The 27,196-nt window shown below is 35.1% G+C and overlaps 3 protein-coding genes across 6 annotated transcripts; 1 reads left to right on the top strand and 2 right to left on the bottom strand.

Annotated features, from left to right (window-relative positions):
• Positions 1 to 135: 135 nt before the first annotated feature.
• Positions 136 to 3,255, bottom strand: LOC128184419 (cystatin-B-like). Its single transcript, XM_052853871.1, has 3 exons — positions 3,099 to 3,255; positions 1,381 to 1,482; positions 136 to 534 (listed from the first exon to the last, which is right to left on the bottom strand). Exons 1-3 carry the CDS (start codon positions 3,162 to 3,164, stop codon positions 409 to 411), a joined length of 294 nt encoding a protein of 97 aa, XP_052709831.1. The 5' UTR covers positions 3,165 to 3,255; the 3' UTR covers positions 136 to 408.
• Positions 3,256 to 3,626: 371 nt separating this feature from the next.
• Positions 3,627 to 21,415, top strand: LOC128184107 (coiled-coil domain-containing protein 81-like). 4 transcript variants are annotated; one of them, XM_052853444.1, is made up of 16 exons: positions 3,627 to 3,835; positions 4,769 to 4,830; positions 5,534 to 5,690; positions 8,034 to 8,290; positions 10,309 to 10,388; positions 10,631 to 11,007; positions 11,996 to 12,052; positions 14,546 to 14,735; positions 15,012 to 15,107; positions 16,112 to 16,391; positions 16,699 to 16,806; positions 16,916 to 16,999; positions 17,136 to 17,221; positions 17,411 to 17,489; positions 19,284 to 19,504; positions 20,391 to 21,415. In XM_052853444.1, exons 1-16 carry the CDS (start codon positions 3,754 to 3,756, stop codon positions 20,653 to 20,655), a joined length of 2,481 nt encoding a protein of 826 aa, XP_052709404.1. In that variant the 5' UTR covers positions 3,627 to 3,753; the 3' UTR covers positions 20,656 to 21,415. The 4 variants fall into 4 exon arrangements, with proteins under 4 accessions (XP_052709404.1, XP_052709405.1, XP_052709406.1 ...); XM_052853445.1 differs by lacking the exon at positions 11,996 to 12,052; XM_052853446.1 differs by lacking the exon at positions 15,012 to 15,107.
• Positions 21,416 to 22,351: 936 nt separating this feature from the next.
• LOC128184279 (uncharacterized) lies at positions 22,352 to 24,688 on the bottom strand. Its single transcript, XM_052853705.1, has 4 exons — positions 24,450 to 24,688; positions 23,931 to 24,100; positions 23,631 to 23,717; positions 22,352 to 23,163 (listed from the first exon to the last, which is right to left on the bottom strand). Exons 1-4 carry the CDS (start codon positions 24,490 to 24,492, stop codon positions 22,756 to 22,758), a joined length of 708 nt encoding a protein of 235 aa, XP_052709665.1. The 5' UTR covers positions 24,493 to 24,688; the 3' UTR covers positions 22,352 to 22,755.
• Positions 24,689 to 27,196: the final 2,508 nt, after the last annotated feature.

Below are 27,196 nucleotides of genomic sequence, written 5' to 3'. Positions count from 1 at the left end.
TGATTGAACCTTTGAATAATTTGAAAAATAGAACATTTGTGAACAAACAATGGTTTTTTAGTTTAAATGGGTAAACATAATATCATAATATCTTTAATATTATTCAAATAATCATAGAAAAAAATGATGAAAGCATTTAAATCTGAATATAATAATATCTGTTTTATTGCACAAGTTACAAATACATGTACTAGCAGTCATATTATTACTTCAAAAGTTCAGTTTTCACATATTTGTATCCCCTGCATGTGTAAATTAAAATCCATAATCTTTTGTGAATATTCACTAATTTCTATGACAGTTGCCTTTTCCTCTTAACATTCACAATGTCAGTTGATAGTGGTGACCTTTGCTAGACTATGGACAGGAGGAGTAAGGGGGAATCTCTGCAATGTTAGTCCTTTAACTTTAGAAGTAGCTGAGGTCATCTTCGGCCGTCTTTCCTCTCTGTAGGTCTGCCAGCTCCTTGGGGTTACCAGTGTGTGGGAGGGGGGCAAAGATCCTCAGGTGTAGGTGTTCATCTCCAGCATTTACCTACAAGTTCATGTCAAGAAGATCCTTATACAAAACATATCACTTTAGTTGTTATCTTCCACAGCTTAGATAAACTTTACTAAATGTACTGATAGCTCAAATGGTCTACAAGTCTGAAAAAACTTTTGACTCCTAAAATATCAGATGTGTCCTGCAGGCTGCCATGCCACATTTAGTTTTACATTTGTTTGCACAAAAGATTTGTTTTCTTTTTTTTTCTAAGTTCAAGGGGCATAACCCTGAAAAAATCATATGATCTGACTTGAACTTCACTTGACCTGTATTTTGTGTAATTTCAACATAATAATTTATACATTCCTTAACTCTGTTAAACATCATTGGACCTGGACCAAGTTTAAAATTGACATGCATATTTTTATGAAACATTCATAGACCAAATTTAGTTGAATGTGTGCAACTACTGCTGAGATAATGAACAGAAAGTTTATGATGATGGAATGATGGTAGAACAAAATACCAAAACAGCCAAACAGGGTAACACTGTATGCCCCCTGCCATTTGCTGGTGGGGACAAAACATAGTTTGAATTTTGGTGGTAACTTCTGCTTTCATTTTTTTTTCATACATGTAAACGGGTAAACTATATATGCCTCAACAAAGTGTTATTTACTTGCCTCTGTGGCCAAAAATCAAAGCCCAGCTAACTTATATGAAATCAATCTTCTCACTTTTTTTTCAAATGGAATACATAGTGGAAAAAGTGAGACTGAGATCAAAAGTGAACTTGTTGCCCAGAGGCAGAACACTTCTTGATCGGACTTCTGCAACTATACATCTTTGTTTGGCCATTATTATTTACAGCACATTTTTAGCTTAAATTCTCACCTTTACAAAGTAGTTGGTTCCAGCCACAACCTGAGTTTTGTAGGAGACTGGGGTGTAAGTGTCCAGCTTTTTGCCTACTTTGTCTTCAACAGCACTTTTGACCTTAAACAATCAAATGGGAATGGGGTTTTTAATTGCACACACAAGCACAAGTTTTGGGTTGAATGTCTATCCAACAAATCTCAAACTTTTTGCAAAACTTCTGGAAACATCTCAAGACTTGCTACAGGTCAGAGATCTTTGGGAAACTTTGGGTTGACATGCTGTAGAGTTACAGTTCCTTGCATACTAAAACCTTGCAGTTTAAGATGCAAAAATCATTGTGAAGTACATTTATATGTAAAATTCACATCCAGGTTGAGAGTTGCCATTTTTACATGTAAACAAACAACATTACTTCACTTTACAGGGCTGGGGATGATGTTTTAAAGAATTTTAGTGGTATGTAAAGTTATGACAGCTGTAGAAATTATGTCTGATTAATTCTTTGAATTGATTATTTGTATGAAATAGTTTAATCAGCCCAAAACAACAAAGCACTTTTTTTGTGGCATAAATTTAAATTTTTTGTATGCATATCTATGGAACTGTAGCTCCACAGCATGTCAACCCAAAGTTTCCCAAAGAGCTCTAGATATAATACAGTGCAAAACACATTTGTTTTCACATAAAAATTTGAAAATATATGGCATAGGCGTCGGAACCGAGGGGGCTAGGGGGGGGCTTAGCCCACCCACTTTTTTTTGCAAAGTTATACCTAACCATTAGAAACATAGCATGATAGAGGGTTCAGCCCCCCCCCCCCCCCCCCCACTTTTTCTTGCAGGAAAGATTATTGTTCCTAAATTTACCTTGAAAGATTGAGAAGTTGGATTCAGAAGCAAACTATCCCCCCCCCCCCCCCCCCCCCACGGATTAGGATTTCCGTGATTTTAGAAATTACTTTTTTCTCAATATTTCGAAGGATTAGTCTAGCCCCCCACTTTCAATTTGCTTCCGATGCCAGTGTATGGTTAACAATAAACGGTAGCATTCTAAGAAAAATATTCCTAAAAGGCATTTCCTTGGCGACTGGAAATAAAAGCTTAAAAGTAGAAGGCCTTCACTGCTATAGACAAGTCACTAGCCTGAAGAGACAGCTGTAGTTTATTTTCCCAATTCAATAATCATGCCAGAAAAAACAGCAATTAGCAATGTTCTGTACTTATGGCAGTAACATTAAGGATAAACAAATGGAACACAAGCTGAAGCAAAACCTGTTATTTTGGGAATAGTGTAGGATATGATAAATTGTCTTCCTTATGTAGAGGAAATTATAAATCAATTCATAAACTGTTATCATTAGGTCGAACCTCAAAGTTTTTGTATTCAGTTAAGACATATTTTCTCTTTATACAGTTTTTTCATCAGCTGACTAGGCCTAAGTATAAATGAGTCAGTGTCTTGTGACAGTGATTGTATAGGCCTACCTGTAAAAATGTTTGACAGTTAATTAGCAAAGCCCATCATATAGAAATTAATTTAAGCATATTAATCATGAAACACATCAGTAAATCATCCTTAAATGTAACATTTCACTAGAAGGTCCTGTATGTGTGGTCAGACCCAGGTCAACCAGACTGATTAGAAATAATGCGCCTAAAATATAACTGTATGCCTTAATTGTTTCCTCCATAAATTTTAAGAACACAAGAATAGTAAATATTATTTAAGATTACCTCATTAATTATCGCCTGAATTTCAGCATCTGCTGGTTTTGCATCTGAAGTTCCTCCGCACATCATCTTGACGGTCGTTCACCTGTTAGAAATTCCCTCGAAATGATGAACGTAAACAATCTCGTGACTCCCTGCGTCATAACATGAAAGATAACTCGTGCAAATAAAACAAAAATTAAAAATCAAATAAGATTGATGAGTTTATTGAGTGTTTTGTTGGTTTAGTTGCTTCGATTAAAACCTTTTTATTTGGACGTTAATAAATTAAGCAGATGTTTATACATTAAAAAAAAAGATTTTTAGAAGAGTTTTTGTTCCGGAAAGGGCCATTTAGGTTTTTATATTTATAGCATCATGTAGTTAGAATAATTTTCGTACAAACAATATATTATATATATTTTTTGTGTAAGTTGAAGACAAAACTCAACTTTTGGGCAATTTAAGTAATTCTGTTTTTGTTTATCGTAGGTTTAAAAAGAAAAAAATTGCTAGCTTTACACGTGACGTCCCGCGGAATATCCAATGAGCTGCTACCTTCCCTGGCAACGTTTGTCTATGGACACTTCTTGCATTGAAATGCATTAATGGCGAGTAAATAACATGCAGTATGATGCACAATAACTTCTTTCTGTGATTATTTGATACAGAGAAAAATATGTCGGATCCAATGCAGGGAATTTTGGCCGAGGCCAAGTCAAACAAGTATTCATTGATAAAGGATAAACTTTCAGAAGACGGTAAGAGCTTATAGTATTATAGTGTTTTTGTTAAGTCAGAAGGACAAATGATAACTATTTCATGTATGATATATATGAAAGAATCGTGTAACATGTAACATCATAGATGCAGTGTAATATCTATATCATTCCCAAAATTATTCGATCATTGTAAGATGTATACATTTTTGTAAATAAGGTATGATTTGTAAAGATAAGACTGACAATGTCAAACTAGAATTTGACTACTTTGAAAAAAGCTTTATATGTGCCTTTGTCATACACTACTTCGTATTTAGAACTGTATAAATCAAGGAATTTCAATAATTTACACGCCTACGTGCATTAATTATTCTGAATTGCAACAACTGTCCTGATACCAATTAATAAAGCTCTATAAGTTTGGTTTATCTTAATATGATTTATCAGGAGCAAATTTTGTTTAGTAAGTTAAAGCAAATATGTAACCCCCAAAAATGCAAACTTGAATTTTTATAAACTGGTCTAAGTAATATATATCACTAACACTTTTTTGTTTGAAATACTTTTTTGCAAAATTACACAAAATGTACATAAATTATCATCCTTTTACTAGAAGTTAATGCAATTTTCATCTTTGAAATGGGCTAAAATACAATTTCCACGATGTAATCAATCAATCAATAATCAAGATTATTTTTAACTGAATTGGTTTGTATAAAATTATCAGCTCGATTTAGAAGTTTTTTATAGCATGACAGATATCACAAATTAATTGACGTTTATTATAAACTAAGGAACAACTTGTTCAGAAAGAGAATTAGGTTTAAGCATTGTGACTCTTAAGTTAGTATCAATAAAAAAAGCGTCTCCCACTGAATTAAGAATCTGCATTATAGATTTATTGATTAATATATTGAACTTGGTGCACAGTGTATGGATCATGAGTAATTTTCAATAACCTTTTTATTGCAGATGTAGCCAGTGTTTGGGAAAATGTATCTAATTTCATTGAAAAACACATGTCCCAACAGAAGGTAAATATTTAGCATTTCTGAAAAATTAACAGACTACATCATAACTCTTAACTTTATTGATTTAATAAAAGCTGTATTGATTGAAGTTACTAGTGGTGTTGTGAAGATGAGAGGGAAAGCAAATACATTACTGATATAAAAATCAACGCTATCCAAGTTTTATAAGTACTTAAATATTATCAATGATTAATTTCTAACATCAGTTTTTATCACATGAAAATGATTTATTATTTGTTTACCACCTAAAAGGGTTTCCCTTTGATATTTTTCATGTGTCCGTGGAAAAATAGGAGCTTTGGTGCAATTTCATTATCCTATAACAATGAATGAATCAAAATAGAAATATGAATAATTTAATTTTATCAATTAATATAGTGTAACATATTTGTAATATAAATAAAGAAATATTTCAAGATAAGAATAAATTTCGCACAATGTACTAGCTAGCTATACTTCATTGTATCAAAATAACTATAAAGATTGTTTACTATAATGTTTTAATAAAGTCATAAATTCCAAATACAAATTCATGTTATACATTCATTTGTCCTTTTTTACTACCTATCCCACATAATAGGGAGAAAAACTTTTAGTAAAATATGATTAGTTAACCTCAGGCAAATTCTTCTTTCATTAATCATGTTAATCCATTAAGTCCATCAGTTTACACATGTTACATATTTTTTCTGTACCTTTTTTCTAGGGGGTCAGTATCCCTATGTTGGGGACTTTTACCTTCACCCAGAAAAAACTGGACATCGGTAATAACAAGTTCATCATGATGCAGAGACCGATCTTCATGTTGTCGGAGAAGTTTGCTCAGACTCACGGTCTCCAGTCTGTCAAGTATCACGTCCCAGGTCAGAGTTTATTCCTAACCTGCTTCTATGCAATTATTTAGATATAGGGATCAAATGAATAGTTGATTCTTTAAAAGTTTGTGGGAATGACTGTATTTTTGTGGATGAAACAACGTGATGAATGTGTATTATGATTTGTTAGGGGTGTTAGCTTATAGATATACACATATGTATGAGAGGTATATACCTCTACCCACAGAATCCATGAAAATTGAATCACAGTAAATTCTATTGATTTCCAAATATTACAGACTGCATATTATGCCTTTATATTCCTTATTTTGATACATGATTGACACTCGGTCAATGTTGCAAGTTATTAACATTTAACCTATAAGTTGTAATACTACTACTGATGAGTTGTTAATATAAGAACTTTCATAACGTGTTGTGATTTTTTTTATCTTAAAATCGGCCTAGCGCTGAGAGTCTGGTAATATTGAAAACAACAAAAAATGAAGTAATTATTCCATTAAATCTGTTTTATTCAAAATTAGAATTACCTACAGAAGCCCACACTTTTCTGAATCTGATTTTACATTGAGGTACAAAGTTAAGTCTTTTGCTATATGGAGTGTGGAAGATTGAGATGAAGTACCACTAGGGATCTCATTTAGTTTTTTACCTGTGATTATTGACACTCACATACACCAACAGGGGATAGAACTAAATATACTCCTCTAGTATTACAACCACATAAGTGTATTTCTGCCTAGATTGGGAAATATTGACCCAAGTGCTCAGTTTGACCCTCAACACAATGAAGTCATATTTACCTGGTACTAAGGACGGGACTTTTACAATGTCGCTAGGATTTAAACTCCATTTACTCTTCTATCGCCCACCTGTAAATTTACAGACCGAAACTGTCATTAGTATAATAACTCTATCAAAGTGAGCAGAGTAAATAAGATCCCAGGTAATCTCTAATACACAACTGGAGGGTGTATAAAAGGGCACATCTTGCATCTTGCATTTTAAAGTTCAACTCAATACTAAAAATACATGAAGGTAGTTGTGACTTTTACTTGTGAATATGTCAATAGTTGCATGTATAACCACTCTTGATCAGTCTCTTAAAAGGCAATTTTGACACTTCCATATTGGAATGTATATAGTTGTGTCATTCAGCTACAGCTCTATAACATCACCCATCTAATACAAGTACACAGAGTGTGAAAATACAGTTAAACTTCGATATCTTGAACACTGATATCTCGAATACAATGGATATGTCGAAGTTATTTTTAAGTCCCAACCACCTATTTTTAAAGTATTTTACCCACGATATCTTGAATATTCGGATATCTCGAAGTTTTTCAACAGCCCCATCTAGTTCGAGATAACGAAGTTAGACTGTAATACATTTAAGTACTGCCTACTGGTACCTGAAGTCTTGATATCAGGAAATGATTGTTCAAAGTTAAGTTCTGACACTTATTAAGACTGCATGGCAGCAAGGCTTTGTCTGAGTTTTAGATCTTCTTAGTACATGTTTGTATATATATAAAAGCACAGATTTTAATAAGAATGCATCTTATAGGAAAGGATTATTTTGCAGATTTATAATTGAATTTAAGTGCAGCACAATGAACCGTAAGCTCTTTAAGAATAAGAATAAATATCTGTTGATTGCCATTATATTTGGTCTACATTATTCATGCAAGGCAGATCTTTTAAAAGGCGTGTGTAAAAAAAAAAATTCAGTGAACATTTTAATAAAAATATATAACTCTGGCATCAATACTAGTATATTAGTCAGATCTCAATTTCAAAAGCATTGTTGTACAATTAATTGTACCTGTGTGGTTCAAAGTTTTGTCATTGTATCTATTGTATAGCTGCATAGAAAATACTCTGAGAGTAAGTGCCTTAATTTGTTACTGATCACGACAGAGCAGTAAACCAAACAATCAGTCTACATGTACCGGTAACATGTACTCTTGTATTGTGCTCATAGCTGTAATTATGTGGTCTTTCCCGATTTTTCTTCTGCGGAAAATATCAAATGAACATATTCATAAAAAACTACACTTACGCAGCCATGTACCATCCTAACATTTTGGTTCATGTATTAATGACAAACTATTTTTCTGCTCCCTCCTTCTTAAGTTCAGTATTTTTAGGTGACATTGAATTTCATGTAGATCCTGCTGTGCCATTCCATCCAAAACATGCAGCAATTTTTACCCCTTGAGTTAAACTTGCATGAAATATTCCATGTCTGTGTTAATTTCAGATACATGTACCAGTAAACAAAGTTAATTAAGACACAGATCATTAGAACTGGTCAGTTTATAATGCCTACATTATTCCATAATATCTATTTTTTTCACTTTCCAGGAAACATTCCTGTAATCCAGCTAAATTATGCAGCATTATCTTTTGAGAGCCCGTTTGACAGAGACACTGTGGAGAACTGTGTGCGGGAAATCCTTGGTGCAGTGTCCCGGGGGGTCAGCGGAAAAAAGAACGTGGAGCTGACCTTCACTGGAATAGGTCGCCTGACTGTCAGGGATTCCCGCGTCAAAATGAGGTTCTACAAGGAATTCATCAACCAAATGGATGGAACCGGGAAACTCCTGGACTCCATGCAAAACGTAAGTAGGATGGTGTGGGTAAATTTGTATTGTTGTAGCAGTGTAGAAAAATTAAGCCACAGCAGAAAAGGAAAACATCCTCATCCTTAATTCCTCCTAAATACCTCTTATTACAAACATTCTCAGGAAATAACAAATACCGGTACCAATATTTGAAGTACCATGTTAGTCTAAACTTTTGTCAATTAAAACAATATGGCCTTTATTACATATTATAGTTTACAGATAGTGAACTTAAGGAAAGCCAACAACTTTTTGATATACACCATTTTAATTCTCGTACAAGTTGATGATTTATGAATAAGCTTCTTTTAATACTAGTTTCTTTGATTGTTAACAGAACTCGAATCTATGTACAATATTTTATAACCATCTTTTTGTGGAAATGTAATTATCATGTTGCCACTGAAAAACTATAAGATTTAAGAGTTAAATCTGAATTAAGCTTAGTTTGGTGTTTTAAATTAGACAAAGCTTAAATACAGCTTAAAGTAATCACAATAAACCGGAATGTTATCACAGACTGAATACCTAGAATCTGATTTTTCAATCTCTGTTTAATTTTTTCTGCACCACAATACTGCGGGGAACAAAGTAAGGAAGGGTTTGAGAATTTAATATAAAACATGATTTCTCTGTGTACAATAGAAAGGTGTCTCAAATCCATAACCAGCTCTCCCATTTATTGCTTACATAAATTTAAAAATCAAACAAAGTAATTCTCCAAGTAAATATGAACATAATAAGGCTTCTACCATTGCCAGTTCCTGTGATTGTTTGGTGTACGGAGATAGACAGTAATGGTTGCTATTTCATTTCGTGGATGGTACACCTTTATATTGATTTGATCTCCAAGCATTAATGTTGAAACATAAAATGTCAACTTTAAGGTGGGCGCTGTGTTTGATAACCCAATGTGATCATCGCGCCGCTTTTAGATCTGCAATTTAAAGCTTTTCATATCATTTTTCTATATCATATGAAAGGATGTTAACATTCATTCCAAACTGTCACTTCACAAAAACCCTGTCCTTGATAATAACAAAATTACTTCATATTGAGAAATATTCAAATCAATATGGCTGTGTTTGTGTGTAGCTTTAAATCTTTAAATGTCATTGCAGAAAGTTCAGTCGAAGATAGTAAGTTGTCAGTTACAAGCTAGAGAGTCCACAAAGAACTTAGCAGAATAGACAAAGCAGACTATAGATATACAAGTCTGGTTAGATAGACTCTGTAGTGGGGCGCAGTCTGAGATTGAAAGACTGATCTCTTCAGACATGCGGTGGCAGATATCTGCACTGTGCACTTAGATAGAGATCAGTGTTTTAATTAGATTGTTCATAGTGATGTTTAAGAACTTTGCACATATATAAAGACACAATATAAAAGTTAGACACATACAGTTACTAGCTACCGATCGTACATACCGGTATGTTTGCAATTGAAAAAAAAAACTACTTCAAAATATATTTTAATTCTCAAGTTTGATTTGCCTTTGGAAAGAAACCAGAAGATTATTATCATTATACATGTACCATAATATTATTTTTTCATTTTTCACAAACAATTTACTTTTGTATTAGATTAATCTAGAAATCATTTATGAACAGCTAGATAGGGAATCTACATGTATCAAAAGAGGTGTACAATATATGTAATAGGAATACTGGAGAGTATAGGCTACTATAAAATTCTTCTTCAGAAGCTGCAGAAAAACTACAACACCTGTACATATAAAAGATGCTGTTCAAAGCTTTGAAGGGTGTCACAAAAGTGATTTCCAAAAGTGATCACAAGATTTTTTCTAATTTTTATATTTTTTTTCAATAAATATCAAGCCCTTACAAGGTATACTGTAGCTCAGTTGTCACCAACAGGTTTGCTGTCTGGAACAAACATTGACCAAGAACCCTTTTATAAAATTCAGTGTAGTTTAAATTCCTTATTTGTACCCCTATACCATTACATTTGATTGTTGCATTACATTATATGATTTATGTCGATGATGTTTTCAGAGACCAGGCACTGTGGACTCTGTGATGTCAGACCGGGTCCCCTCCAGACCGGCCTCCAGTACCACTGTCATCCTGCCAAAGTAAGTACCACACCCCCCCCCCCCCCCCCCATTACAGTCTCATCCTCCAACAAAAAAATATATTCGTATTCTCATTCTTCCTGTGAGACTGAGATCAAAACAGAGCTTGTTCAATCCATTTTTACCCTAAAGCTTACTCTGAAGAGCAGGTTGAATACAGTTGCCAGTAGTTATTTAACTACCTAAAGAGGAACTCCAATGTAATTTGCCTTTTTTACATCATTGCATCATATTGATTTCAGAATCTCAAGTACCAATCTAGGCCCAGGAGGCCCGGGTGCACTCGCACCAGTAGTGGAACAAGATGAGGGTGTGCCCCCTCCAGAGCTCCATTACAACCCTCATGCGGCCGCTGTAGATATCATGGAGATGTCCAATCAGGTTCCTATTGAGATGGAGCCCTTCCAGATGGTCCCTCCCCAGACAGAGGATGTTCCCACCTACCCCTTCCAAGACTTGTATAAACGGGAGGGAATGGAGGGGCCAGAGTTTGGCAACATAGCCACAGACGAAGCCATCCGCCACATCGAAAACAACGGCCAACCAATCACAGAGGAGAATTTACAGCCAATCGAAGCACCCATTGCAGGAGAGCTTGAGGGACATGCAGCCAATGATGGTGAGTGTTAGGTGTTGTAGTAAATGATGTAGAGAGATTCACTGTCACTTAGCGAGATAATGATGAGGATTAACACACACGAATCTAATAATAGCAGACTTAAAACATCACCTTTCACATCCCAGGGCATGTTACATAGTCTACAATTAGTGTACTCAGATTTACTTGTAAAGGTGCAAAGCTGTAGTATGTATACTCAGCTGCTGTACTGAGCTACTCCAACAGATTACATGATTTACTAAGAACATTTCATAAGGAGAGATCTGAATTACATGTAATATGATTGCAGTAAGATTTTGGTAAATTTAGGTCTAAAGTTCTTGGAAACAACTTTCCTTATCCGAATGCAGCTGATCACTTTGATGAATGGAATAAATGCTAATTTCATAGAATTACTGAAAATACTAATGGATTCTATTGATTAAAACTGAACCTGCTATCAATTGCATATGATTGAAATTATTGATCTGACGGCGTTGTTTGTGTGGTATCATGGCAAACTATGGAAAAGGGGAGACTTGGAAAGACTAGAAAACACATCATTTAAGTCCTTATCTGAGAGTATTGGCAGCTTCTGGGAAAGCTAGAGGCCGTTGGTCCACAACCTATAGGATTCATATCATATAAATGATTTTTTTTTTTTTATATGTCAAAAGATTCTTGTCACTGAATAATTAGTTTCTATACTCATACGCCCGAAGAGAACACATTTTGACTACTAGACTAATTTTAGATTTATTAACTCCAATAAAATCCACAATAATACAAGACTCTTTATATAAAGACACCTTATAAACGTTTGCACATTTTTGGGATGCATTTATAGTCCAGTCTATATAAATTCTATAAATTTTTCTTTTTTTCCTAATTACAACAAAACTTTTATAATGATATTTCAATAGCAAGCAATCATTAAACCCTTTATCAGTGCTTTTATGAAATATGTCATTCAATCTCTCATATGTGGCTGTTCTGTTTAACTCCCCAGTCCCCAGAAGGGACTACTTTGACACGGAGAGAATTTTACCTGCCATAGGAGAGCCATGTGAGTAGATGTCGTGAAATTCTGAGTCTGTGTTCTGTCCCAACTAACGACAAACTCACTGTGAGGGTGTGAGAGAAGAAAGTAAGGTGGCCTCTGCAATGTCAGATTCCAGCTGGTGCCTGTGAAGGACTATGCGATTAAACTATTCAGCCAAATAAGGATAAAAAATGAAGTTATTAATTCAAATTTCAATGTTCTAAATTGCAAGGGCTCTTATTTTTTACAAAATTAGTTAATATCAATGCAAGAGTTATCTGCCTTTGTTGAGAGTGAGAGAAAGGAGAAAGAATGGACGAATCTTACTTCTGCCAAAAGCAAAAATCTCACACGCCCAGCCAGCAACTAATATATATATCATATATACATGTATTTTTTTTGTGAAGTGTATTTTTATGACAATTCACGTTTGTTTCTAATCTCACGGGTATGGGGAATTCACAGTTTTGGTAGATGTGCACTGTCTGACTGCTATCTATTGTTTGATTTTACTACATGTACGTATTATTGCAGACACAGAAAATTTATGCATGCTTCATCAATATACTAGTATATATTGATCTTTATCTATCTTGTCCATCTATCCATACATTCTTTCCCTCCACTCTCTCTCTCTCTCTCTCTCTCTCTCTCTCTCTCTCTCTCTCTCTCTCTCTCTGACTTTACTACCTCTTAAAGGTATTGATTTTCAGTTAAATGATTTTATATTAATAACCTGAAATATGCTTATGATACATGATTTTAATTCATTTAATTTCAAATTTACCCCCCCCCCCCCCCAAAAAAAAAAATAAATAAATAAATAAAAATAAATGAAGAGTTTGAGTTTCATAAAAATAAAAAAAACTCTCTCCCATACACCAGGCTTTGCATCATTGGATACCGAATGTCAATATCTTTTTTGCCTGCAGTGTTAAGGAACATACATAATTGATGATTGCCTCCCTTTGATTGGTGTATTTTACACTAATTACTTTCAATTTGTTCTATCATCTGTGACTGATAAATAAGTAATTCACCTTAAGTCACCTTGTCTACGCACCCTCCCTGAAACAAACCTGAAGGCTTCCATGACAACAGCACAAAAACTTTGGCTTTGGTCCTGCCAGATGGTCACACTTGTCAGCTAGAATTTTAAGCCTGTTTCTTTTATTTGATAACACTCTAAACTCAAATGATTTAGTTCACTTTACAAATTATAATGTGTAATGAAGTAGGAAGCAATGTAGTTATTTACCCCTTAAATTATCAATATGCTCCAGACAGAAGTTGGAACTTTTCCCTGATAATCAATTTGAGGAAAAAGTACAATTAACTTATTATGATCAGAAGAAATGATTCTATTTCAAGTTTAAAAGAGAATTGAAACCCATGTGCAACTGATATCTGTGCTGATATAACTCCCCATTTGTAGCTGAGTGACACGAGGTATGGGATACAGTTGATTGGAGCCTGTAGCAGACTGTGTGTATTGTCTGGGGTCGTTAGATGGTTGAATGGACAATGATCGCATTGCTATGGTAGCATTAATTAGTAATAAGTAGCCAGGGTACTTTGTATCTGCGGGTTTGCATCGGAATCTACTGATATCGTCATTTATTATCAGGGAATAATTTTTTCACTAAAAACTGGTGTTAGAAATGTTTGGATTAAGTATTTTTAATGGATGGAATAGCTATGCAGGGAAAAATGCTAATTTGGACAGAATGACTTTAGGGCCTCGACTAAAAGTTAATGAAGAAGGTAATGATATTTTCACTAGGGTTCAAAATGAAATCTCCATCAGATTAGTGGTTAGTTATCTAAACTGTATTTAAAAAAAAATAAAATTACAACCAAATTTTGAAATATAATTAATATAGTTAAAAGAATACTTTGTTATGGATATTAACAGTGAATTTTACTCATCTTTAATTATTTCTTTTTTGGAAGAGTTTCTATTTAGTATGGTTAACACAACACTGAGAGCTTTCTGTAACTTCACGTCATGTATATTAATGTGTCTTTACATATTGTTAAATTCAATGCATTTAATATATTCTTTTTTAATATAACTTTGCAATTTTTTATATTTATATTTCTACATATATTAACTTTACGTTAGGTATATTTCATGTTACTTCACAGATATTCATGTTACTTTTAAGTTTACAGATATTCCTGTAAGTTTTCTGATAAATCCATGCTATTTTACAGATGTTGATGTTAGTTTAAACATGTTACTCTACATGTTTCTTTTCTGTTTCCTGTTGCACTCGCACAGGCGAGCTGTTCCTATATATTGGTTTTTTGAGGTGTAGTTTATAAATATTTTATGTTCATTTGAGCGGGTGAATTAGAACATAATACATGTTACTTTAATACACTTTTCTTTACAGATATTAATGTAACTTTTGTTACTCTACATGTTACTTTACAGATGTTTACGTTACTTTACATGTGTTACTCTACTCATTACTTTACATTATTGTACTAATGTTACTTTATGGGATCCAGTTACAGACACCAAGAGGCCTCCAGTGGCTCCAAGTAGGTCTGGTTCCCGCCTCGCAATGCCGATGGCCCAGGCCACAGGGGTCAGTCTCCTAGATGACCTGATGCCATCTAATCTGACCCCCAAGTCAGCCCCGTCCCCAGGTCTGCTGCACAAGTCCTCCCCCGCCCCACTGAGAGAATACACTGAGGGGTGAGTACTATCTTACACCAGGAAGTTAATCAAAATTATTTTCACTTTACAATTACCGGTACCATATCATGTACAGGTTTTTACCCACAAGAATCTTATACTATGGAACTTGAAGCAAGATTAATTGCCCTAACCAAAACATGAGTTATAGGTTTTAGTTAGATACAACTTTGAAATGAGACTTTTTATGGAAATACATTCTATTTACAGAGGAAATTGTAGTACTTTTTTTCTTATACCGGTATATTTAAAGGTAAAAAAATATGATATTTTCAGATTTAAACCTTTAAGGAGAGGTTCAACATTTACCTCTTATGATTTAAGTAGACCAAACAAAATACATGAACCTCTACTTCCATTGAATGAGGATAGGTAAACATGTTACCTGTGTCATTTTTGCATGAAGTGTGATTGGTATTTTGCATGCATGCATAATGAAATCTTTGGCCATTGGGGCTTGTTTTTTATACAATTTGTTGGTTATTGTATATATATATATTTTTTTTGAAAGGTGAACAGCAAAAAGCAAAGTATTTCAGAACTAAATGTGTTGGTTTGAAATTGATCATTTTGAATTTTTACTTGTTCATTTTTGCAGAGATTGAGATATCGTAAAAAGCTTGATTATATTTGAATTAATTAAAAATGTCAAGATCATTTTGAATTTTTACCTGTTCATTTTTAATTTACAGAGATTGAGATATCGTAAAAAGCTTGATTATATTTGAATTAATTAAAAAATGTCTTGTTTTATAACAAATTGACCTCCCATTTTGTCAATAGATATATTATCTATCTATTTAAGGTAGACAAGTTTTACCTGATTTACCTCTCATATAACTCTCCAATACATGTAGTTTTATGGTTCATCAATAAATGGAGACTATACAACCACTTTATTATGTTCTACACACTTCCATGTATAAGTAATGAATTATCACACACCAGATTATGAGGGCCATTTCCAGCTCAGTGCTTTCCAGGGGAGTGAATTACATCAGCGATAAATGTTCATTGATTGGATGTCAATATTTAATGAGGACAAGTGTTACCTTGCTTTGGGAACAAGTCCTGTTCATCTGAGAGAATTATATTGCCAGTGTCTAGATGTGACATACCCATTAAATTAATTATAAGTGGTACACATACAGTCTGTTTCATTAAAATCCCCTACACCTTAATTTGTCATTAAGTTTACTTAGAATCTTCTCCAGTACTATTTGTAACACAGAGGTGAACTAACATACAAAGAAATCTCTCTCAACGAAATAATGAATAAGTAACAAAAAATGCCAGGAGAGTATACCATTGATGAGTACTTTATGAATTATTTTTAATTTCAATAATTTGATTGAAATTACTTTTATTTTGTACAGTTTGCCCCAGAGGAAGTCTGTCTCTCCCAAGCTAAGCCCTCTACAGAGATCCCACAGCTGTGATGCCCTAGATAAACCCATGAAGGCCCCCACTCCTCCCCAGTCCGCCTGTGGGCACCCCAATGCCGGTCAGGAGCTGTGCTATCTGTGTCATCAGCGGGCACGTAGAAATATCCCTGTGTCTTTCACAGAGGAGAGGCGTCGCCGCGAGGCTGAGGAAGACAAGCTGCTACAACAGTTCCAGTACATGAAGGATGCAGAGGAAACCCTCAAAGACCAGGTCTGGGCTCTGGTTACTTAAGTTGTAGTAATCTGAAGTCCTCCCTCTCATGTACTTGTACCTTTAAATATATACATTTCCATGATACTCTTTATCAGAAAATTTAATTGGCTTGCAAAATTTCCCTCAATCCCTATCATGAACAAAAGAATTCCAGATTACAAAAAATATGGATTTAGAAGTCTATTTTTACCCAACCTGTCAAAAATCATGATGTGAAATTTTTATTATACCGGTATATATTCCAGACTGCTGAAAATGTGTTTCATTATATATGTTTTATACAATAAATCATTCATCTTCACAGGAAGGTATGTTGGCTAAGCGACATGATCTACAAAAGATGGCTGCATTCAATCTTGGAGTTGCTGAGGCAGTAACACACAAGAAGAAAACTAGGGACCTGGATTTCCATGTAAGATGTTTGGTAAAAAAAAACAAAAACCCAGACTATCCAGTAAGAGCATTAATTCTTCATTAATTGAACATGTGGAAAATCTTATGTTTATTTTTTTTTCTTCCAGAAATCCTATATTTTCCAAAAGCGTCCTCTCACTCCCCCACGAATCTTGAAGCAGCGAGAGTACGCAACAGATCTGTCTGGACAGGTAATGGTCTTGTTCCAGAGTTATCTTTCTTGCCTCATACAAAAACTATGTTCAGAAGACTATTAACTCAATGTAACACTTGTACATGATGTATTAATATGATTATGTAAACTTTTTGTGTATATTTGATTTGAAGGTCACTGTCAAGGACACAGTGAAACAGAGGAGGAAGGCGGACGAGGAATTCTTAGAGAGACTGGAGCAGGTTCAGCTAGCAGAAGAGTGAGTAGAAGTTGTACAGTATCTTTAATGCTGCGGCCAACACCCAATGGCTTTATTTAATAATCCATGAAATGGTTTTTGTGGTACCTATTCTATAACATCTGACTTGTGTCCAACACAACAGACTTGTACATTCACTCCGTTCTTTTGCCTTGAGTTTGACACTTATTGAATGTTTTTGTTTTGTAGTCTGGCGGCCCAGAGAGAACAGTTTATCCGGGACAAGCAGGAGCAACAGGACATGTACAAGAATGCTCTGGAGGCCCAGGTAGGTGGTCAACCCCGCCCAGTGATTGGGTCCAGTAGTTACCTCTAGCTCTTACTGAGTATTAACCATCATCTAAATCTTTGTAGTCAGCATCTGCTAGACGGGTTACAGGGTTATTCTCGTTGAGACTTGTCAAAGCATAAAAACATTAATTTGCTCTGCAAAAGTCATGCTCTGTTTTGATTGAATTATTTTGAGAAAAATATGTTGAAATTATGCAAGATTTCATCTTTCATTTAAGTACATGTACCCATCTAGCATAGTTTTTGCAATCTTTGATCAATCGTGCGAGTATTATTTTTCTATGAAGTCATTATCAATTACATTGTGTTTGCTGTGTAAGTTAAAAGGAAGAAAAAATGTGCATTATACCAACTTTGATTTTGAAATCTGAGGTTTTATATAGCAATGTATTAAAATTTGGATGGCTGTAGTTTGTTTTTATTTCCAATTGCTATGAATGTATTGTATAAACAACTGATTTCTACTCTTTCATCTACTAACTGCTTTGCCATATTGAGAACCAAGTTTTGTTCATGCCTTATTTATAACGACTCTCTTGAAGAATAAACAGTCATCTACCAAAATGTGAAATTCTGTCGAAGCTAATATTGTGTCACTTATTTGTAAGAAAGAACTGAAGTTGTGCAGTCGTCATTGATGAATAAAGCTTGGTTCATGAAATGAGCATCTAATTCCTGCTTTCTCCTTAGTCTCTGTAGTTTGCTTTTATTACTAACCTCTCTATCTGCTCCATTGCCTGGCTAGATTGAGATCAGAGACCGCTACCGTAAACCGGACGGTCTCCTCCGCTCACCCTCACCCCCCACCATGATCCTGTCCCAACGGCTCCACTCGGCGGACCACGCCCTCCTGTCCTCAGCCTGCCCCAAGTTCAGTAGCAGCAATTTCTCCCTCCCCATGATCCCCAAAATCCTCAAACCATTTGTTGAGGACTCGCTGTCTGAGCGGATGAACGAGAGACTCAAGTCGCCGTCCTACAGAACTCGGGTAAACTATTCAGACACGTATACACAGGGATTAATTGATTAACTAAAGATAATCAAAGGACATGGACGTTGATAATTGCTCTTGATGAATGGATTTATTACGTGTGACAGGTGATCGTAGCGTCATGTGACGGTCGTCTACGTGTTTGTGACGTCAACGTCAGCGTTGCTTGTTGCACAAGTCTTCTTTATCGGTTGGCACCTTTCCTGTTTAGTAACTTGTCTCATTCTCTTCTTTGTGTGTGTCATCAACTATACATGTAATCAATCATTTCTTTTTATCAATACATTTAATTACGCTTTTCCCTTTTTATAATTGGCTCGATATTGTACTATTTCTGCTAGGTTACTACGATAGTCAACGCACCGTATGGAATTACAATGTATATAGATTATTCATTATATATATATACCCGGTTTTTCGTTATTAAAGCGACAAATATATGTTGTGCTGAAATTGTGTTTGTGTAGAACTTTTATATTACACAGAATGCAAACCTATCCCGGATCGATGTCCTAAAATCAATATATACTTTCATTAGGATTCTTTTAAAAACTTCATGTTAAAAAAATTTATGTTTGAAGTTTAAATGGACCTGTTTTACAACATAGTGGCGTATAATGCGACCAATAATCCATTTCCTTAATCCAGGGGTTTATGACAATAGAAGTAATTTATTCCCATACGGTGCGGTGAAATCGTTTTCTGAAGTTTCCATGTGTCTACAGAATGCTGAGGGAGATCCCTGGTCTGTTTAAACATTGAGGTTGTCACTGTTTTCAGCTGAAGTTCAAGCCACTACAAGTGCCGCCCCGGGAACCAGACGGCGAGGTGTTCGGCAAGCATGATATGAACAACGAAAAGATGGCCGACAGACGACAACGGGCGTACGAACTGTTCAGGGAACAGCAGGATCTGGTGGCGCAGAAGAAGAGGGAGGCCATCCTCCGGCGGCTGATGGAACAGCGAGAGGAGGAGGATGTCCTAGAGAGGACCAAGAAAGAGTGAGTGGAGAGAGAGAGAGAGAGAGAGAGAGAGAGAGAGAGAGAGAGAGAGAGAGAGAGAGAGAGTTTTTAATTACACAGATGCTTTAATATCTGTATTATTCAAGATAAATAAAGTTTTTTTCTTCTTAAGCGGATTAATATTAACGCAAATGGACTTATTAAACCGTCTACCTGTCGCCAGAATTGGAAAATATCCGATGTCATTGAACGAATAGGTTAATTCTTAAAGCTTGAAGGACATGACGAATCACATAATTATTAATCATGAAATGGTTGAAATTTTAAACATTAAATGCTTATTAAATAAATACTAGTTTCTCCAGGATCCCTTTATTTCAACAAATTAAATTTCTATGAACATTTACAGTCTTGATAATAAATGATTTTTTTTTTAATAATTCCTTTAACAAATCCCCGCGAATATTCGAACACTTTGATATGAACTGAAGTTGGTCTCCGCAAATTTAAACCCTTCCACTATGTGCAGTTATAATTTTGAGATAATATACACGTACTTCACGAACTTTTTGGTCTTCTTACACGTGTATTTTATAGTAAAGTGATAGTCACATAGTAAGAAGACAAAGAGTTCGTGACGAGCCCCTGTGATAAAGTAGTAACTAGATTTTCTATGAAGAGGGGAAGGGGCTGTTTTGGGCAATTTTTTGCGCTATTATCTCAAACGCAAAAAAAATCGATCGCAGAAATCTTTAGATACCGGTAATATTTGTGAAAAATCATTTTTATTCAGATTCAATTTACTTTTTTATGTAAAGCAAGCGGTTTCACCGCCGTAAAAAAAAAGATTAAGGGTACATTGTATCAAATACTAGTAATCAACAACAGTATTTTAAAGTGATAACCGTTCTGATTGACTTTTAAGGTTAATGGACGATAGATCCAAGAGGTTCCAGCGCAGGACCTTCGTCCGTAAGAGGCTGGAGGACGACTGGGCCGAGTCGTCCAAACAGAAGCACGACCGAGAGATGGAGGAGCGCCTGCACCAACTGGCGCCCGGCGCCCTGCTCCACGAACAGTGCGACAAGTACCACCGCTGCCAGCAGTGCAAGCGCAAAGTGAACAATTGTGGCGAATCTAATATCTGGAGAGAGTCCCGCTACATTCCCGGATCTAGGCTGATGGTCTAACCTGCTATTTATCTCTCTTTTATGTAAACATCTTAACTTAATTATTAATTAATGATGAACTATTTTAATATTTGCTCATGTTAAATGTCAGTACGACTTTTGCTGTCCTGAATCATCAGTATTAATTTCTGGTTATTTTATGCATTTTCTATTTGTACTGCTGAGTTATATTTTTTGAACATGGCTCCATATAGCCTATATTTTTTTACTTCAATTTCTATTATATTCTCGATTCTTCAATTATTTTTGTAGAAACTGATTTATGGAAGAATATTTTTGGTATCTGTTGTATTCTTTTTAAGAAAATAATCCACTTCCATTCTATGTAAACATCGTTTGTATAGTTGTCTGTGTTCAAAGTCCTATGTCAAGTTCACAATTTTATTTGAGAAATATATACTTTACTGTGTATTTTGGAAGAATGTTATATTGTGAAAAAAAAATCGTTTTTTATACGAGAAACATTCGTTAAGTTTGAAAAGGCCTCTCTCAGGTAGATAGAGCTACTTGTGTAGTTTCGTATTCCAACATCAGCTTTGATTTTGTTTGTATGCAATGGTTTGTTAATCGTGATATTCTATAGATGCTATGGGTTGACTGTGATATTTTATATTATATATATACACACCATCATGTATTTGTTAGAGCCTAATCGATGAAGAGCCTGTGCCGAAGTCAGCACAAATAAACTTGTTATCTTTGTATGTGTCAGATGCTTTTGTGAATAGTCATATCAAATAAATATTTGAATGATTTAAAAGTTTGTTATTTGAGATGATCGAGAAGTGGGAAAGGGATGTTGCTATGTTATATTATTTGCATATGTGCATTAAATTGAGTGAAACAGGAAACGTTATCGAGTTGGTACACACATTCGATACATATGTCGCGTTTTCCAATCATTTTCTTTTCCTGTATATATAATCGATTAAACAATGTCTGATAGTTTACATAATACATGTTTTATATAAATAATGCACACACACACGGCATCTTCAATTACAGATATATCAGACCGTGCTGGAAGAAGTAAGTGAAATTAGAAATTTGTCATAAGATATCAATCTGGTTATGGAAGTTCCAAGCTATTTCACATCTTCTCTGATAGAGAGCAAATCGGAAACATTTGGCTTGCGTTATTGGTTGTCAATGAAACGAAAATTATAAGCATCGATACATCTAACCCTCAAAGCTATCGATCTAAGACTATTTAAAAACGATATGAACACATCTAATTAAGCATCCAGTCTGTAATATAAATTTAGAACACCATCACTATATAATGATTTTACAAGTGAACGTCTTCACTATCAATTTCCAACTTTTTAACGGTTCGAAATCTCTGTATGTATACATTTAAATGTACATACATATTCCATATATATACATTCACGTGTTCATTCCACTGATGTACAAAGTCAATATAATATAATATGCCCCTGTATAATAACATGCACGTTGATCGTATTTTCAACCCGCTCTTATGCTATAGTGGTAATCGAACACGCTCACGGAAAAACTACTATATTTAGCTACACTAAACCAATGATCACAAAGTATAACAAACGTTACCAATTTTCTTTGATATCATTTTGTTCAACCGTTTTAATTTTTAAATCTTTGGTAAGACAACTGAAAAAATGATGTATTATTGAAGATAAACTTTTGAAATTGATTTCTGAAAATATTTTGTGCGCAGAAATTCATTGTAAGACTTGGTATTTATATGCTATGCATGTGACATTTTATTATGATGTAAATTTCAATCAGATATATACTATACATGTATATGTTAAAAAAAGTAACAATCACCAGCATGTGTGGATCTTTAAATGTTCCGAAAGAGTCCGAGGGATAATTTTGATTGGCAGGTGTTGGTAACCATATGATTTTTCCAGAGAACGGATTGGTCTGGACTTCCCGATGACTATTTTTATGTACTAGTATATGGTGCATTTTGTATATGCTCAATATCAACGGTAATATCATAATAGTTTATCAATCCTCATACATGATTGGGAAGCTGACCGCGGTACATAAGATTAGGTGGATGTTAGGTTGGAATCACATTAGGTCCATGCCGGGTCCATTGGACGGGCATTATTTGGAGTAGGCTGGGGGTGGGGCTGTAGGGGTAGAGAAGCTGTTATAACTGTACTGCCCCCCGTACTGACCACCGAATCTTTGCTGTTCCGGGTTATTCGAAGTCTCCAAAGATCTAACTCTGCCTTCCAAGTCGGCTATTTTCGCCTGATAAAGTAACTCTCGTAAATTGTACAGCCCAAACAGTCGCCTATATACACAGAAGAACACGGAGCCGACGATGGCAGTGACAAACATGAGCACGGCCACGCACAGGGCAATGATGTTGAGGATTTCTTCCTGGTAATGGTTGACTCCACATTGTAGATCTCCTTCTCGGCAGACAGAGAGACCAGCCAGGGAGTAGCCAAAACAGATCCCACAGACACTCAGGCAGGAGATGGAGACGATGTAGTGAGCCATCAACTAGACAATATATACGTATACTGTAGGTACAAAATTTAAAGTACTATAAATAAAACTCGTATATTGTTACTCTAGATACAAAATTATTGTGCTGTCAATCAATTTCACACAGAGCAAGAATTAGACGCATCTTAATATGACCACAAGGGTTGGGTTTTCGGTCCAACCTTCATAACCGTATATAAATATGCCTGTATTTGTAAGGATTCGACACTTTAAGTCATTTACGAAAATTTTTATGTTTTAAGATTGGTTTTTTTTTTTGGTTAATTAGTTTTGTTTTTGTTTTTGTTTTTTTTTGTTTTGTTTTGTTTTTGTTTTTTTTTGGGGGGGGGGGGGTGTTAATAAGTTTTGGGTTTTACTTTTTTCGGGGGGGGGGGGGGGCAATGCTAAAAATGCAAATTTATGAAAAATAACCAAATACCAGTTTAGATAAAAACAAAACAATACAGGACACCAATCATTACCAAGCACCGGGCCTTAGGGGGTGGAACGGAACCATAGTTTACGTCAGATTTGGAGGCCAACACACCCAGTATACCGGTCAGTAGAACCTGGATCGAAAACAACGAGTAAAACATTTTATTAATTTATTAATATATATTAGAATTCACAATCAAATCCTACATTGACTTTACTTGGAAAAAACAAAATAAAGAGTTTTTGTAATCATTATTTATATAGAATTTTCGTTGAATATATTTAATGCTCAGGTGATTTCGTCATGATTGATAGTAATTAATATAATATATTTTTAAAGATTTTACCGCTGCACCCGACCACACGGGGGCGCCAGTGACGATGGGAAACCCGGCTCCTCGGGAGTAGACGAGAACGAGGATTCCGACGATGATTGACACACAGGACACGCCCATTGCCACCAGGGAGAGCTTGAAGAGCTGGGACAGGGCGTGGGTACGTCTCTCCACTACCAGGCCTACATGTACAGAATGTGTTGGGAGATTTAGCACCACTCATGGTTAGAGAATTTTGCCATTAAAATGCAATGTTCAAGCCAATGACTCCTTCCACCACGCATGGGGTTGTGTGTTGGGGGGCTTGTACCACCGCTAGCTGTTTCCTCTGCTACAAACCAATTCTGTTTTTTGTAGATTTTAAAGTACATCTACAGACTTCTCAATCGTAGTTAATACTTGAATGTAAATTATAGCTCTAATAGCTATTTTTTTTTAAAATTTAAACAGTGAATACATAACATGTACACGATCTACATGGTGTGGAGATCCACCACCTCTAACTATAACCAATCCGAGATCTTAAATTACCTGTGGGCGCTTCCTGGTCCGGAGACTTTGTCGCGGGGTCCATTTTATTTCTAGCTCCCTCCACAAGTTGTTATCAGTATACAGTACATGTGATATTTACTTCTGGTGATATACAATACCAATACACAATACCAATATCACGTGTCTCGGGGATATTTACAAATCCTTCAAAACGAAACTAAATTTATATATTTCTGATGTAAACTTTGAATCAATGTTCCAAAATAAACAAGACTGTCCCTTGATTGTGAAAACAAATCGCCCACAAAAAAATTCTAATATTTTGTTAAATGGTACATCAATCAATGCTATAGGACCTATATATTTACTTAGTATCCTACAGAAGATCTACATGTACATGTATGACCAATCTAATTAAAATTGACTTGTAGTGTCGGGTTTAGACTTGTAATTCCGCTCCTCTACGATACGCTATAGCGTATCGTAGAGGAACGAAATTACAAGTCTAATTTTAATTAGATTGCATGTATGACATGTGCGGATCTAAGGGGGTGGAGTAATACTCTTTTAGTTTACGTTGTCAACTTTAAAAGAAAAAAAGATATTAGATATCTGGAGTATGGAACAAATGGAATAAAAGGGACCTTATATATAAATAAAATGTTAACTACATGCGCGGATCTAGAGGGGGGTCAGGGGGGTCCCGACCCCCCTGGAAAATGAAAATTTATTGAATTTACATAGTAAAATTATCACGAAAATATGCCTCGGACCCCCCCTGGCAAACACAATTATCCTTCGGACCCCCCCTGGAAAAATTTTCTGGATCCGCGCATGAACTATATATAGATATAACACCGATTTGCACATAATTGCACATTTTGCTGCACATTAATGTTCTTAACGATGTTTAACATTGACTAAGTACTTGTCTACTGAATGTGGACACTGAACTGTTGTGGCACGTCTTACCATACAATATACGTTTTACTGATATACTGCAAGTCGGTTTAATACCACGGTGTTAAAATTATCCCAAAATTACCGAACGCGTTGGTTTTAATTTCACGCTGCAAGAAATGGCGCAATGCATTAAAACGTTTTTGAAAACTAATGATAGAATTCACAATTGGTTAATTTCGTGGGAAAATGTCGGAAACAGAAAATATTGCCCTTTTGCGCATTTGGCCCTACCATGCGGCCCCAGGGGTGGTAAGGTCATAAACTTCTACATTTAGATTCCTCTAATCCTAGTGATGCTTCAAACTTAAAATGGAGACAATTGGCCATCTAGTTTTCAAGATGGAGATAAAAACAAGATATCTGTGAGCCAATGCTCACTAGTGATACCCCCGCTCTGATGTGAATATGCAAAATAAGCAAAGTCGACATTTAACAGAAAGCTGGCATCCGATTGGTACAGAAATATATCCCACAATATGGCATGCCTATACAAATAGTGTGTTAAAATTTCAAGCATCTGCGATAAATAGCTGCTAAGAAATCTTTGAGGAAAATTTGTTTGAAAATTTTGGCTAAAATAAACAAAGTACTCATTTAACAGGAAGATGACGTCTGATTGGTACAAAAATATATCCCACGATATGGCATGCCTTAACAAACACTGTGTAAAAATTTCAAGCATCTCCGATAAATAGCTGCTGAGAAATCTTTGAGGAAAATTTGTTTGAAAATTTTGGCAAAAAATAAACAGTCATTATTTAACAGGAAGTTGACATCCGATTGATACAAAAATATATCCCACAATATGGCATGCCAAAACAAATAGTGTGTTAAAATTTCAAGCATCTGCGAAAAATAGCTGCTGAGAAATCTTTGACAAAAATTTGTTTGAAAATTTTGGCTAAAAATAAACAAAGTCGTCATTTAACAGGAAGTTGACACCCGATTAGTAGAGAAATATATCCCACCATATGGAATGCCTATACAAATATTGTGTAAAAATTTCGAGCATCTGCAATAAATAGTTGCTGAGAAATCTTTGACGAAAATTTGTTTGAAAATTTTGGCTAAAAATAAACAAAGTCGTCATTTAACAGGAAGTTGTAGTCTGATTGGTACAAAAATACATCCCACGATATAGCACGCCTATACAAATACTGTGTAAAAATTTCAAGCATCTGCGATAAACAGTTGCTGAGAATTCTTTGACGGAAATTTGTTTGAAAATTTTGACTAAAAATAAACAAAGTCGTCATTTAACAGGAAGTTGACGTCTGATTGGTACAAAAATATATCCCACAATATGGCATGCCTATACAAATACTGTGTATAAATTTAAAGCATCTGCGATAAACAGTTGCTGAGAAATCTTTGAGGAAAATTTGTTTGAAAATTTTGGTTAAAAAATAAGCAAAGTCGTCATTTAACAGGAAGTTGACATCCGATTGGTACAAAAATATATCCCACGATATGGCATGCCTTAACAAACACTGTGTTAAAATTTCAAGCATCTGCGATAAAAAGTTGCTGAGATAAATGCGACAGAAATTTTTGTTACGGACGGACAGACAGACGGACAGACAGACGGACGGACGGAAGGACAGACAGACAGACACACAAGGGTAAAACAGTATACCCCCTCTCCTTCGGAGCGGGGGGGGGGTATAATTAAAAGTTGTAAAAAGACAACACACGACAGACGTGCAGCAACAGAAGACCAATGACAATACGTCACTCAGAATAGGTGGCCTTTGTGACTCAGGTGCATGACCTATAGTTTTACAATATACCCTTGTCCAAGATGCCTATTTGTCACTATGATC

The sequence above is a fragment of the Crassostrea angulata genome, chromosome 5 (genome assembly GCF_025612915.1).
Source record: "Crassostrea angulata isolate pt1a10 chromosome 5, ASM2561291v2, whole genome shotgun sequence".
Lineage (NCBI taxonomy): Eukaryota > Metazoa > Mollusca > Bivalvia > Ostreida > Ostreidae > Magallana > Magallana angulata.
Note: the sequence above shows the minus strand (reverse complement) of the source record. Positions and strands in the feature narration are given on the sequence as shown.

Excerpts from the sequence above, each read along its gene's own strand:
- LOC128184107 (XM_052853444.1), top strand. The coding sequence starts at position 3,754 with ATGTCGGATCCAATGCAGGGAATTTTGGCCGAGGCCAAGTCAAACAAG. Across the intron at positions 3,836-4,768 it reads GGATAAACTTTCAGAAGACG|ATGTAGCCAGTGTTTGGGAA; the intron begins GTAAGAGCTTAT and ends TTTTTATTGCAG. Across the intron at positions 19,505-20,390 it reads CTAGAGAGGACCAAGAAAGA|GTTAATGGACGATAGATCCA; the intron begins GTGAGTGGAGAG and ends TTGACTTTTAAG.
- LOC128184279 (XM_052853705.1), bottom strand. The coding sequence starts at position 24,492 with ATGGACCCCGCGACAAAGTCTCCGGACCAGGAAGCGCCCACAG. Across the intron at positions 23,718-23,930 it reads CCGTGTGGTCGGGTGCAGCG|GTTCTACTGACCGGTATACT; the intron begins GTAAAATCTTTA and ends TTTTCGATCCAG. Across the intron at positions 23,164-23,630 it reads CCCCTAAGGCCCGGTGCTTG|TTGATGGCTCACTACATCGT; the intron begins GTAATGATTGGT and ends TATATTGTCTAG.
- LOC128184419 (XM_052853871.1), bottom strand. The coding sequence starts at position 3,164 with ATGATGTGCGGAGGAACTTCAGATGCAAAACCAGCAGATGCTGAAATT. Across the intron at positions 1,483-3,098 it reads TTCAGGCGATAATTAATGAG|GTCAAAAGTGCTGTTGAAGA; the intron begins GTAATCTTAAAT and ends TGATTGTTTAAG. Across the intron at positions 535-1,380 it reads GAACCAACTACTTTGTAAAG|GTAAATGCTGGAGATGAACA; the intron begins GTGAGAATTTAA and ends ATGAACTTGTAG.